The sequence below is a fragment of the Suncus etruscus genome, chromosome 1 (assembly GCF_024139225.1).
Source record: "Suncus etruscus isolate mSunEtr1 chromosome 1, mSunEtr1.pri.cur, whole genome shotgun sequence".
Classification (NCBI taxonomy): Eukaryota; Metazoa; Chordata; class Mammalia; order Eulipotyphla; family Soricidae; genus Suncus; species Suncus etruscus.
The window spans coordinates 32,554,901-32,568,974 of record NC_064848.1 but is presented as its reverse complement, the minus strand read 5'-3'; the positions used below and the strand labels follow the sequence as shown (position 1 = coordinate 32,568,974).

At 40.0% G+C, this 14,074-nt stretch overlaps 1 protein-coding gene across 1 annotated transcript in view; it reads right to left on the bottom strand.

The window, feature by feature from the left end:
- Positions 1–14,074, bottom strand: part of XRCC5 (X-ray repair cross complementing 5) — a 134,233-nt gene that overhangs the window by 82,195 nt on the left and 37,964 nt on the right. The window contains exons 11-14 of the mRNA XM_049770326.1: positions 11,720–11,857; positions 9,216–9,306; positions 5,881–6,014; positions 727–923 (exon numbers count right to left, since the gene is read on the bottom strand). Of these exons, the coding sequence (XP_049626283.1) occupies positions 727–923; positions 5,881–6,014; positions 9,216–9,306; positions 11,720–11,857 (560 nt within the window). The remainder of the gene's footprint in view (positions 1–726; positions 924–5,880; positions 6,015–9,215; positions 9,307–11,719; positions 11,858–14,074) is intronic.

Below are 14,074 nucleotides of genomic sequence, written 5' to 3'. Positions count from 1 at the left end.
TTTATATGTAGCTGATTCAGGTTTGATCACTGCCACCCTACATGGTTTACCTGAGCACTGCCAGGAGTGATCAATCCTTGAGTTCAGAGCCAGGGCACTTCCAGGTGTTGGTGTACCTAGCTAAAACCCTGAAGTTGGGTGCAAAGACCCTAAAACCCACCCATATCTGGGAGGGGTCTTGGGAACCGGATAATAGGTGTAACTACCTGCAAGACCTCCCATTTCTGGGAGGGGTCTGGAAAAGGATAGATAAACCTCTGAGCCAGGGGATTCGGGCCCTTTTGCCGTTTCTTTCTTGGCCCGGCTTGGCTTCCTGACTTTTGGATCTTTGGGCCGCATGGAGCCCAAAGGGAAGATGGCTAACAGGAGATAAGATGCAGGGCTAGCAAAATATAGCTGAATGCTTAAAAGGTTGACATAGGCCACACACCTGTGGTGGCTAGGGCATAAATAAAGATGATTCTTCCTGAAGCCTACGTGTGAGTGATTTCACCTGGGCCTGGAACTTGCCAGCTGGATGGGGGATGAAGCCACGTGGCTGGGGCCTAAGCACAAAGGCCTCCATCCACCGCCATCCAGCCCCATCGTTAATTATTTTATGCTACACCAGGTATGGCAAAAGAGGAAAAAATGGTAAAATACCTTACACCTTTGTGATTCCTCAGACACATCAACACTTACAGAATCTCTCTAACACTATCAACAATCATTTCACCAAGTACTTACCTGTCTTGGAAAATATCCTGAGCAGTTATTTGCTCCTTTCTTTTGATGGCTTCAGTCAGAGGGAAAAGAGCCTTTACTTTAGACAGAGAAATCTCACACTTGGCCATTACTTCCACTGGAGAATTCAGCATATCCAAAATATGTGGCTGAATTGGTGGTAGTGGGTCCTGAGGATGTAAAGCTTTGTGCAGCAGACACTGTTGGAAAGGTAGAGGGATGTTATTTTTTTATTGACTTTATTTGGGGAGACAGAGGGTGGGGGTGTGACTACATACACCTGGTGGCACATGGGGACTATTCTTGGCTTTATGCTCAGAAGTTGGTCCTGGAGGCACCCAGCCATGGTTGGCCTCATGCAAGACATATACCATAATAACCCTTATGCTACTTCTTCACATCAATAGAAACTTTTAAAACATCGATGGAGGTATTCTATATTGCTTCCTCATACTTTCCTGATCACAGAGGCTCCATTGCAATTGGGAGGGCTGTGATTTGTGTGAATGAGAACAAAGAGGATGAACCAAAACCAGCATCCAAAACCATGCTACAGTCCTCCAATCTAGTAGCATCACCAGTTTAAGATTGCCTGGAAGAGTCTTATCTTTAAAAAAAAAAAAAAGGGGTGCTGACCTAACTACTGAGAAAGTGATTATAGAAGGTTCTTTAAAATCATAACTGGAAGAGCCTCTGACAATGAGAGCTCTTGCTTCTTAACATCTTTTTAATCTCCCTCCAGCAAACAGAAACTCTGTGAAGGGGAGTTGCCTAGCTCATTCAATTCCAGAAAGGAAGGAGCAAAAGGGTTGAGAATACTGTTTCTGACCAAAGCCTCTCTGGGGGCTGGGCGCCCCCCACCCAAGTTGTGCCCCTTTCTCTATCTCCATCCCATTTCTTGTGTTCAGTTCGTGTGCTGTATCATGATCACCTTTTGCCTGCATCCCATTCCTGCATGCCTCCTTAGTGGTTCCTGTATGCTTCCTTAGTGGCTCACCTGCCAAACTCAACTCACTGACTCAATCTATCCCTTCTACCTGTTTGCCGAACTCATCTCAGTCAACAACTTCAAAGCTTCCAGTGCTTTCACCCCAGGCTTTGGGCCTGTTCTACCTTCCCCTAGATTTCAAGTGAAGTGGGCCTTATCAAACCCTGTGTTCTTGGGCTTTTTCTGATATATCACAGATGATTACTCCAGCTGTATCAGAGAAGATAATTTCCTCTAGCTGTATCAGAGAATGGTAGAAAATCTACCTACCACCCAGATTCTACCACCCAGTCATTCTCTACCATTACCTGACTCTATTTTTATAGTGTTTATCATAATCTAAAAGTATCTGCTTTTTAGCTTACTGTTTACTATCAAAACTTTTCCCTTTAAAGTAGTGATGCTGTCCTCTTGCTCACTGATCTATTCCAAAGATTAAAAACAAAACCTGGCATGTAATAACACCTAAGAAGTACTGATACAATGCGTTCAGGATTTTACTGACTGGCAGAAGTAAAAAGTAGTGACAACAAGCAGCAATTTGAGGGGGACCCAGATCAAGACTAGATCAAGATAAACCTATCTAGTTTTGTGAATTACACCTGACACTATTCAGGGTTATTAAATGCTGGCTCTACTCTCAGAGATAACTCCTGGCTCTGCTGGGGCTATACTGGGCATCAGCAATGTGCAAAACTACCATCTTTCCCCTGTTCTTTGACTGTACAGGACCTTATTATGAATTCACACACATCTATACTTAATATGTGCAAAACTATTTACAGGTTCTCTCTCTTTTTCTCCTCTAAAGCTATTATGTGTCACTTTTTTTTTTAAGTATAATTAGGTTTCAATAGTAAATAAAAGTCAACCCAAGAGGTGACATCCTAAAAATTCAGAAAACCCTACAGAGAATTAAATACCTATTTCCTGGGTTGGAGCAATGGTATATGGGGAGTGCACTTGCCTTGCAGGTAGGCCATTTGGGCCAAATCCTTGACACCTCCTATGGTCCCCTATGGCTGCCAGAAATGTTCCCTGAGTACAGAGCCTAAGTAAGCCCTGAGTGCCACTTGGTGTAATCCTAAAATCAAAAAATAAATACCAGTTTCCTTTAGGAACTTAATGGGCTGCTCCCTCACTTGAATATACCAACTGAGTCTGTCTTTCCACAGTCTATCCATTTGTTTTAGAATTTGACTCTGACCTCTTCTTTATTAATTACTGGACTTTCCCTTGAAAATCAATAACATCAGGTCTGTTTAATGCAAAGGAGAAATCAAAATAATCCCAAACATGTGAATCTTCCTCAAACTATGTTGTGGTTGATTTGTTTGGGCACCTTCCCTATTGGTGCTCAAGGCTTACTCCTGGCTCTGCACTAAGGGATCATTCCTGGAGTGTACAAGAAACATACAAAGTGCCAGGATCAAACCCAGTTGGCCACCTGTAAGGCAAGTGCCCTAATCACTGTACTATTATCTCTCTTCTTATGCATTCTGAATTCACAATGTTCCACCTTACCCTTTTAATTTACTAAAATACCTAACATAGCTCAGAACTCCCTACAGATTTAGAAGTAAGCCTGTAGAGCAGTTTAGATTTTACATACTCTTAAGATTTTGTGATACTCATCTGACATCAATGGAAAGAGAGCTAGAACAAACAATAAACATTTCACCCAGAATTTCTACTAGAAAACATAGATTTTTCAGTTTGATTTTCCAAGCAACTCTTTCAGAAACAATTTCTAATATCTATAAGTCAAAGATAAAAGCTACAAGAGCTGTTTTTAAAACAATAGTCTTCAATCTTTTACACCTGCAGTCTGGTGGAAATAGGAGAAATATTTTGCAGGCTAAGGCAGAATAAAAACATTACTTATACTAGTAACTGTGTGTTCATTTTTCTGCTATTATAAAATAAAACTTTTATCTAGTTAAATCATGTGCTAGGGGGCCGGGCGGTGGCGCTAAAGGTAAGGTGCCTGCCTTGCCTGCGCTAGCCTTGGGCAGACCGCGGTTCGATCCCCCGGTGTCCCATATGGTCCCCCAAGCCAGGAGCAACTTCTGAGCACATAGCCAGGAGTAACCCCTGAGCGTTACCGGGTGTGGCCCAAAAACCAAAAAAAAAAAAAAAAAAAAAAATCATGTGCTAAGTGGTAATTTTTCCAGAAACCTGAAGTTTTCCAGGAATTTCTGCAGCCTGTTAACAAATCTGGTGGTTTAATCACCTCTTACAAGTCATCTTTTTTTTTTTTTTAATTTTTTATTGTACCAATGTGAAGCTTGCATTTTTTTTTTTTGATCATAGTGGCTTACATATTGTTGACAATGATATTTTAGGTACATATTTACATAAAATCAGGGGGGATTCCCATCACCAAGTTGTCCTCCCTACACCTCCGTTTTTGTCCTACCACCCATATCCTCTTCCCTCACCCCCAGGGTAGCTAGGACAAGTCATCTTTTAATCAAAAAAATTCCCAGTTTCTTTTTCAAATGGTTTTGTTAAACAGGGACACTTTTTAATAGCCAAAGAGCTAAAAAAAAAAAAAAAAAAAAAAAAAGTCTTCAAACCACTATTTCTCTTTTAAACAATTGTATTTCTGGCTGTGACTTTTATAATTTGCTAATGTCAATACAACACATGCAGATTGCATGTCTAGCTCTAAGTTTAACTGCGAATTAATTTTGCAACGTTTTGTTAATTATTTAAAAGACAGGTTTCCCCCCCCCCCCATTTAGTGTTCGGCCACAGAAATGAAGGGACATTGTCAGGGTATTGGGGTGGAGAGGAAACCATTTGGTGCTAGGAATCATATCCATCCCCCTTCATGAGAAACCTAAACCAGTCTTTAAAGTCAGTTATAATTGGCCTCTTGACAAAAGATGTACTTTTCTGTATTTCTTTCCAATATGAGACTCCTCCCCTATAAAACATTAATAGCTCCATCCTTTGTCTCTACTTCAAACTCATTTCTCTCAGCTCCAAATGGCTTATATATATCTGAAAGACTAAGAACATCACCCTGGGTGTCATCTCCTATTAGAGCTAACAGGGTCCCCCACCCTTTTCTCTGTCAAGAAGCTTTTTTTCCCCAGCATTATAATAGATCTCTTGGTTCATTACTGCTACTGGGTCCCCAAAACTATTAAAGACTTCAAACCCTAAAGGCCTTTTGCTATACTCACCACTGGACAAGGCTTACAAAGCCTTTCCTTCTGCATCCTCCCTTTCTGTGACTATCATTTCTCCACTTCTTTCTAGCTTTCTGACTTTATTTCAGAGTGGTGGCAAAACATTTTGCTTCAGTGGTGTTTTTTGTTCACTCGTTTTGTGGTGTCAGGCACTGAATATCAGTATCCTGCAATCGAGATATGCACTTTGCCATAAAGTCATACACCTTGCCATGCTTTGGCTTTGACAGCTCTTTTTGATAACTTGTCTTTAACTGTTCATGCACATACTGGTGTTCTCTTTACTACTCACTCAAATAGTTTCCAAAGTGGGTTCACTATTTCCACTATTTTAACGAGGAGCACTTGGTAAACCGATCTAAATTATTTGATGCAACCTGCATCCTTATTTCCAGTATTCCAATTAAACATTCATGCTGACTTAGTTAACAGGGTACTTGTCTTGCATGACACCAATCAATTTGATCCCTGTACCCCACATGGTCCCTGGAGCACTGCTGGAAGAGAACACTGAGTTTGATTCCTCACATACAGCCACTATCTTCCATATCTTTGGCCTAGATTCAGACATTTGTTTACTTTTTCTGTCTTCTGGGCTAACTTTAATTGTAAAGTTTTGACAAACGTGCCACTGGAATACTGCTTTCCTAGAAATTAAAAATGTTTTCATTCACATAAAATGAAGAAAAATATGAACGAGGCATAAAACACAAATTTGATTCTTATTGTCTCCTTCTTGGAAAAAAAATTTTGTAAGTACACTAACATCTTTCTAACAACTCAGAATACACTATCTTTTAGGAAAAAAGGAAAAGAACAATTTTTTCAATTAACACAGCAGCTGAGGCCCTCAGAAGTTTATTTGGAATCTCCTTTACACACACACACACACACACACACACACACACACACACACACACACACACGCACGCACGCACATACGAACTCATGCCCATGTTCATCTCTCACCTGAAATAACCTCTGAAATTGAGGATTGGGGATTTTGCTAGTGGGAAATAAGTCTTCAATAGTATCCTCCTCTTCATCTTTCTTTACCAAGCTCATAGAGTCAATCAAATCATCAACAGCATTCAACTGTGCTTCTAAAGGATCAACAAAGCCGAAAGAAAAAATGATATCTTCCACTTTTCTCTATTGCCACAAATGATTTCCACTTAGAATATATTCAGAACTGGGGCTGGAGCAGTAGTACAGCAAGAAGGGCTCTGGCCTTAACAATGGTCTTGTCTGTGGCCAATGAGGATTTGTTCCCTGGCATCCCATATGATAACAAGTTTCACCAGGAGTAATTCCTGTAGTGAAGAGCAGAGAGCAACCCCTGAGCACTACCACCCAGTATGACCCCAAAACAAAACAAGATTGCTTACATTATCAGGTTATATACTTAGTACTCTCCAAAACATATTGTCCATTCACACATGTAGTTTACCCTGAGTCTCAGTGTTCCTATTTTTTTTTTGTGGGGGTCACACCCAGTAGTGCTCAGGGGTTACTCCTGGCTCTATGCTCAGAAATCGCCCCTGGCAGGCTCGGGGGAACCATATGGGATGCTGGGATTCGAACCACCGTCCTTCTGCATAAAAGGCAAACGCCTTACCTCCATGCTATCTCTCCGGCCCGGTGTTCCTATTTTTAAAAGAGCTCAAGAATTTGGTCTCAGGGGTCCCGTCTGGCCCTACCATGCAAAGAAACTTTGACAATGACTGTTCTAAGGACCATTACCACAGCTAAACAAACTCCAGCTTCCACATAGGAATTCAAAATAGTCAATAGCCAAAGAGCTAATATTAAAAAAAAATCAGTGAACAAAGGAGAAAAACTTTTTTAAGGAGAAAAATTTTTGAGGGAAGGGAGGGGTTGTGCCAAGATGTGCTCAGGAGAGGCCACATGCAAGGCAGCTCCTTACTTCTTGTACTATATTCTGATCCCTGAAAAAAAATTTTTTTAAATAAATGGATTGGGAGATAGCTTCAGAGGTAAAGCACATGTCTGGAATGCCCTGAGTTCAATCCCCAGCACAGACGGGCTCTCCAAGCACTGCCTGTAATGGCTCTAGTGGCCGCCAAAGACCACCAACAATAAGTTTTACTGGGAGTGCACCTTCCACCCCCTCAGCAATGCTGGTTGTAAACTTTATAAAAACTGGAAAAAAAAAAAACCCTTCACTAGAACTGAAGAGATAGAACTGTAGATAGGGCACTTGTCTTGGATGAGGCTAACTTGAATTTAATCCCTGGCATCTCATATGATCCCTGAAGCATTTCCAGGAGTGATTTCTGAGAACAGAGCTAGTAGTAAGTCCTGAATATTGCTAGGTATGACCAAAACAAACAAACAAAGCCCCTTTCCAATGAAGCAACATTTTGATATGATTTAGTATGATTCTGTATCAGAATACACTATTAGACCAGAGGGAGTAGATTTCTTCAGTGTCCCAACTCAGAGCAAATTCTTTCCTCCCGCAAGCCTCCAGGCACTAATAACACTCAGCATATATGCATACCTGTATGTATCTAACTTCCTTCAAACTCTCAAGATATTCAAGAGCAAAAACACAATATCCTCTTCTTTATGACTCTCCTAAAATCTAACATAAAGTAAATGTTCCTCAATAAAAATCACTGAGCCAATACAAATGGCACATCCTACCGCAATGTGGATAAAAGGCAACTCTCTTCAAAGCACTTCTACACAAAAGACTACGTGTCCCTTTCATTCTGCTGATTCATACAGCATTCAGTTGTAAAAAGCCAAAGTGCTATTTTTGGATCATTCTCAGTGGCTAGGCAAAAGGTGGAAAGAAGCAAGCAATTCCTAAAAAGTATATTATTCTATTTTTCACCCTTTCAACAATTCCTTACCACTCCTACTACAAAATGAAAGAGCATTAGGGGTAGGTACCATTTCAATTCCATTTTTACTTTCCAAGTATATCAAGCAATGACACAGCATTACCAACTTAAGTTGATTTTTGTAGGGTCACAGGAGGTGATACCTGTGTGTGAATACTCAGTGATTTTCACTTGCTACAACCAGCTAGTATCAGGTCAGATTGCATGCCCCTACTTAACTGTTTACCTGGTAAATATACCAAATAGTTTTTGTGAATCATTTTCCAGTAAAAAAAAAATGAGAATGTTAGCTTACAGAAAAGAGCTCAACCAGAGATTAAGATATTTAATGTTTTAGATCCTCAGAAAATTATATCTATAAGATAATTTTCCAGCAACATTCCTTTACTCAACTCTTCTACTCATTTAAAGTTTTAAATCAAAAAGAAACAGTCAGAATACTATAATACCACAGTGATTATTTTACCTGGTTGCAAAGGAAGTCATTTCTGGAAGGTAGTTAGAAGACCTACGCCCATATGATTCTTGGCTTTCTGTTACACATGGCTTCCAGAGAGTTGCACCAAAGCAACAAAGATAAATCCAGTTCTGGAGGCTCACTATTCTCTAATCCTATGATGATATAAGTGACGGGGCCAGAGCAAATGTACAACAGAGAGGGTGTTTGTCTACCTTGCACATGGCCAATCCTGAGTCTGCCAAGAATGATCCCTGAGCAAAGGGCCAGGAGTAAGCCCTAAGTACTGTCAGGTGTGGCCCCCCAAATTAAAACCAACAACAACATGAAAACATCTGATCGTTTTAGGCATTTTTTGTTTATTTCTTTTGCATGTGCTCTATGTCAGCCCACCATTATATTTGACTGTAACATTCCTAAACTTTGAACTTTCCAGAAGACAGGATCACCATCTGAGACAATCAATTATCTGGTGTAGCATCCTGATATCTAACTTTATAAAGGCCTTTTTCTTTTCATTAAGCTCAAATGTGCCAAAAAAGAAAGGAGCAATGAGACTTACTGTGAACTACAAAGAAAGGGCAAAGAGAAAAGTCAACCTGCAGTGCTCTGACTTTCCATTCAAAGTTTTATCTCATTTTATGTAGGGCACAAAATCGGATTTGACTCTGCCTGTTTACTTACTTCAGCATGGAGGAAAACTTGACTCACACTTTAAGAGAACACAGAGCCACTTGTAGCAAGCAGCTCCCTAGACACAAACTTGAAGTTAGAAAGAAGGGAACTCAAGAGCTTTGGGAGAATAGAGGGCATAGCCTGCCTACAACTGGAAAAATACACAAAGAGTAACCTTCTTCATTACTGTGCAATGAAACTTTGTACAATCCTGGCCCCACCAAAGCTCAAAAACAGGTGATTCCCAGGAACAGTTTGTGTTTAGAGTCAATTAGTGAACAAAATGGAAATAAACTCACCTGTGGGAGTGTACTTCTTATTATTTTTCAAGGATGAAAACATATATTGCCGCAAGTCTTCCATGAAAGGCAGCTGCACATACACTAAACACTAATGGAAAGAATAAAGTCAAAGCAGAAACAGTCAAATACATGAAAAAAAAAAATACAAAGCTACTCCCAAAATCCTTGAATGCAGCATCACAAAGATGATTTCAAAGAACCAGACAGATCAAGCTCGGAAGATGGAGAGTAAATGTTTTAATTTCTGGGCTATAAGAGCTGTACATAGCTGCCAACAGTAAGAAGACAAATAAAAATAAGGTGTCAGAGAGAAACTATCAAAAATTATCTGTGAAATACCCCACTAATAAAACAAAAAAGAAGAGCCCACATGATGGGAAACTTATGTGAGAGTTAAGATATTTGCTTTCAATCGGGCCCTGGGGGGAGGGGGTGAGAAATTCCTCCCTAGGCATCCAAAAACTACAGAGGCTCGGCTGGGCTCAGAACACTCCACATGCCAGGATTTCGTGTGCCTTTGACTAGTATGATGGGGGCTCTGGGCAGGACAGCTAGCCATAGGACCCCTGGGCTGACCACTTAGTCCAGGCGAGCATGATTCCCCCCACACCAGGCGGGTCTTCAGGGCCACGCCTGGTTAATCGGGCCCTGGGGGGAGGGGGTGAGAAATTCCTCCCTAGGCATCCAAAAACTACATGAGCCCCCGCGCGTACTTCATGTACTTCATGTATTCAGAATATTCCTTATTCTTATGTTATGTTTTGCGTATACAGAATGTTCATTTTGTATTCTGCCCTTTCCCACACCCATACAAAGCTCTTTTTTACTCCTTATCTCTCTAACCCCCTCTCAAACATCACTAACCTACATTACTCTTTTTAACTTCAGTAGTGTACAATCCTAATCACAGTCCAAAGCTGTGCATTGTGTGTGACAACCCCAAACTGTTTCAAGACACATAAAATGGACACGTATTTCTTTAGAATATTTTGTGTTTTTCTCTGACAGCTATAATTCTTACTAAATGTTGTCTTATACAGTGATGATTCTAACCACTTTTTATCATCTCTTTTTGAGCTGTTTAACAAGGAATTTTGGTGGAAGAGTCCCCCAGTTTAATGCTTATAATTGAACCATGTCATGGGGATTGTTGGACTTGTTCTTATGGCCCCCATATGCACCAATAACGCCACGTGGCATTGCTCCTTTTGCATAGGCACATTAAAATGGGAAAATACTATACATACAAATAAGATCCTATCTAATAGAGATTGGAATACACAAATCTTGTAGTGCAAAGGGACCTTACACCCTGAACATTGACATAATGACCTGGCACAGACCTCAGAAGAAAGGGCATAATTCATTCTCCCCTGAACCAGGGAAGCCATCCAGGAAACATCCAGGCTGGTCTATAACATCACCTGGAAGCAATCCTCTACCACAGAAGACCTACACTGCTCAGGCATTGACCTGCTCAAAAGAGACTTCCCTTGACACTGAGAAGACTTAACAACAACAACGACCTGCTTACAGGACAGGGCTCCCTGCGTTGCCCTTTGATTGTGAGGTAAAAGGAGAGGATGTTCCACATCGTGACTTCAATGTAAGATATGCAGATTCCAGGATCTTTAATACAGAAACATTATACCAACGACAGAGACTGTGTGAAAAATAAAAGTGTGTTGGCACTACAGACAATGTATTGGATTGGACGATCTAACTTGCCTGGAACCTAGACTTGGTATTGTGCCAGGAAACTTCAGGGGTCTGGTCTCTTTGTACTTAGGCCAAGGTTATTTCTTTCCATGTCCCTCATATTTTGGAGGGCCTATGCAAACAACAATTGCCACTCTAACACCACTTTTACTGTGCTCCTTTGACTCTAATCCTTAAAAAGAACTCACTTAAAATTTGAGGTTAACTTAAGCTAATATGCATGTATATGGAAATGTAAGAAAATACTATGCCTGTAATGTTTAAGGAGTTATGTAAGTTTTATGGCTTTAGATTGCCTTGTGTACTGTTAAGAAATATTATAATGTGTTACAATCTGGGTACGTGAGGGACAAAGTATTTGTACATGGATTCTGTCTTATTTATCTTAATGTTCTTTGGCTGAAATTTCAAAGTTAAGATATCAGCAAGGGGACTTCTGAGAATTATGTTATGGGTGATTGCCCTTCCACTGTAACTTTACCTTGTCCTCTTTCTTTGCACCCTTGTTCTCATAATAAATAAATAAAAAAATATATAAAAAAATAAATATTAAAAAAAAAAAGATATTTGCTTTCTCATTCTGGCTCTGTCATAGTAAATTCTCTGGATGCTGGTTTTGTGTGAGTGAATAGGGGTTGTAAAGAGCATTTTGGGAAATAAAATCCTGCACTTTAGGAGGATCCCCTGGCAATAATTTTACTCATTAAACAGTTGAAAAACAACTAAATACTAACCTAGAGGAAAAAAATTGACAAGAATAGAAAAAGTACTCTGGGATTTACCTCATAGGCATCCTTGATGTAAGGAAAAGCTGTACCAACTTGAGGATTTGATCTCTTGTCATAAGCATATCTCACAATGGCCACCATGTCTAATTCATCCAGGGCATGGATAAGGGAGGAGAGAGCAACTGCTGCAGCCTAGAAAGGAAGACACAGATTAGCTCACATCTAGCAGCCAAAATATGGATAAGTTCATAGCAGGACACAGATGGAAAGTGCTAGTCACCTTTTCTTTTCCAGATGTTTGCAAAGGGGGATGGCTAGATGAGCTCTCCAGATGTGCTCAGGAGTCCCTGGGCCACTCCCAAAGACATTTGGGCTAGGAGTGGCCCAGGTCTGATGAGTCAGTGATCAGGCCTGGTAATGTGGTGCTGCTCATCAGGTGATCCTGACCATCACCAGGACTAGTAGGCACACAGGTGCCTTGGCAGGGCTTGTGCAGAGTCAAGGATCAAACTTAAGAAAGACCTTAGGCATACATACAGAACATGAGCTATACCTATCCCTTTGACTTCTCTCTTTCACCTTCTGATTTTTTTAAGTGTTCCTTTATCCATTTAAAGGGTACAATATACACAATTTACATTTCATCACATTTACTCTTCTTCATTCTTCATTCTCTGAATTTATATTTTCTCACCCTCCAAATAAACTTAATCCCTAGCCTTCCTGAAACAAAATCTTTCTGTGGTGGCCTCACCATAAATGACAACCAATATTTTTCTTCCTTTTCATTTCTACATTTCATGAAATAAGGTTCACTGTTTTTACTGCTTAGATGATAATGATTCTTCAATTCAATTCATCTACTCGTCCCACTTCCTGACTGGAAACCTCTGAAGGTACCATGTTTTTATAGTTGTCAAATCCTTGGTTTCTAATCAGTATCCTTTACACTTAGTAGCATCTAAGCATGCCCCTTTCTCTATTCTTTCTCCTCCTTTGGCTTTGGTAATATGACCCCTTACTTTTCATTTTGTAGGCTGCTTTTACCCAAGCTCTTTCAACTGAAATTCTGCTCTTAGCCTTTCTGTCCTCTGAGAAGATGTTCATATGTAGGGTTTGTTTCATCCAGTCCCATGAGGCAATGCATTAAGTCTGTATATGTAGGGCTGGAGTGATAACTCACTAGACTAGAATGCATGCTATATATGTTAGAGGCTCACATGAGATCCATCAGAATTGCATGGTCCTGAGTATCACCATTATTGATACTTGGCAGGGCATATATTGCCTCTGACCACTGTCAAGTGTGCTTTCCCACCCACCCCTCAAAAAAACTCAAAATCTGTATTTCAGCTTTAAAACTTTACAGTACAAGAACTGGAGGGATAGTACAGTGGATTAGGTGCTTGCCTTGCATGTGGCCAAAAGAGAAGACTGTCTTTTGATATTGCCTTAATTACCTTCACTTTCAACTTTTCACCAAATTCTACCAACTACACATCTCTGCTGTGTCTCAAATACATCTGTTGCATTCCATGAGTGCGCACCCTATTCCCAAAACTGAGGATGGCTCTCCTTCCATAAAAATGACTCCTCTATTTTAGCATCATATTCCTGAGAAAGATTTTACTTTTCCTCTTCTATAGTTTTTTTCTTATACAATTTCCTCCTAGGCAGAATGCTCTAGTTCTCTGATTGCTGACCCATTTTAAAGGCTCAGTAAACTGAAAGCATGACCTTTTCAGATTTTAGCCTCTCTTTCCCTCCAAATTTTGTATTTTTTCACAGTATTACATGTCAGACTATCATATTGGACATTTTTTCTTTGTCTTTACCTCCCTATATAGAACAATTTTTTACTGGAAGCCCTCATATGACTTAATTTTCTAACTGCCTCACCTATCTGATAAGTATCAACTCTTTACAATTATTTGGCTATGGTATCTTTGGCGTATTATTTTTGATTAAGAACTGACAGAAGTATTAACCCTTTGCCTATGTTGTTTGTTTCTGAGTGACCTTATAATCTATACAGCCAATATGAGACTGGAGTTGAGTTATCCAGCAGAAAACCAGTAAGACTGAACTTAGCAATCAAGTACAGATAATCACATGAACATCTACACAGTTTTGCTCAGTATCCAGAAGTCTAAGCACAGTCCATGACTGTGACCAGCAACAAAAGTGATTCGATAAAAAAAAATTTTTCAAGGATATTATTATGGATAGTCACAAATTCTAATGTAATGTGTAGGCTAATTAGAAAACATATGCAGAGAGAGCAGTTTTGAGACTAGGATCAGTAATCAAATAAAAATGGAATCCCTGAGGGAGATGGGAAACAATGCATAAAGAGCAATAGAGAAGGGGAGAAAAGATAAATTTCTCAAAAATGAAAGTGGTCCATAA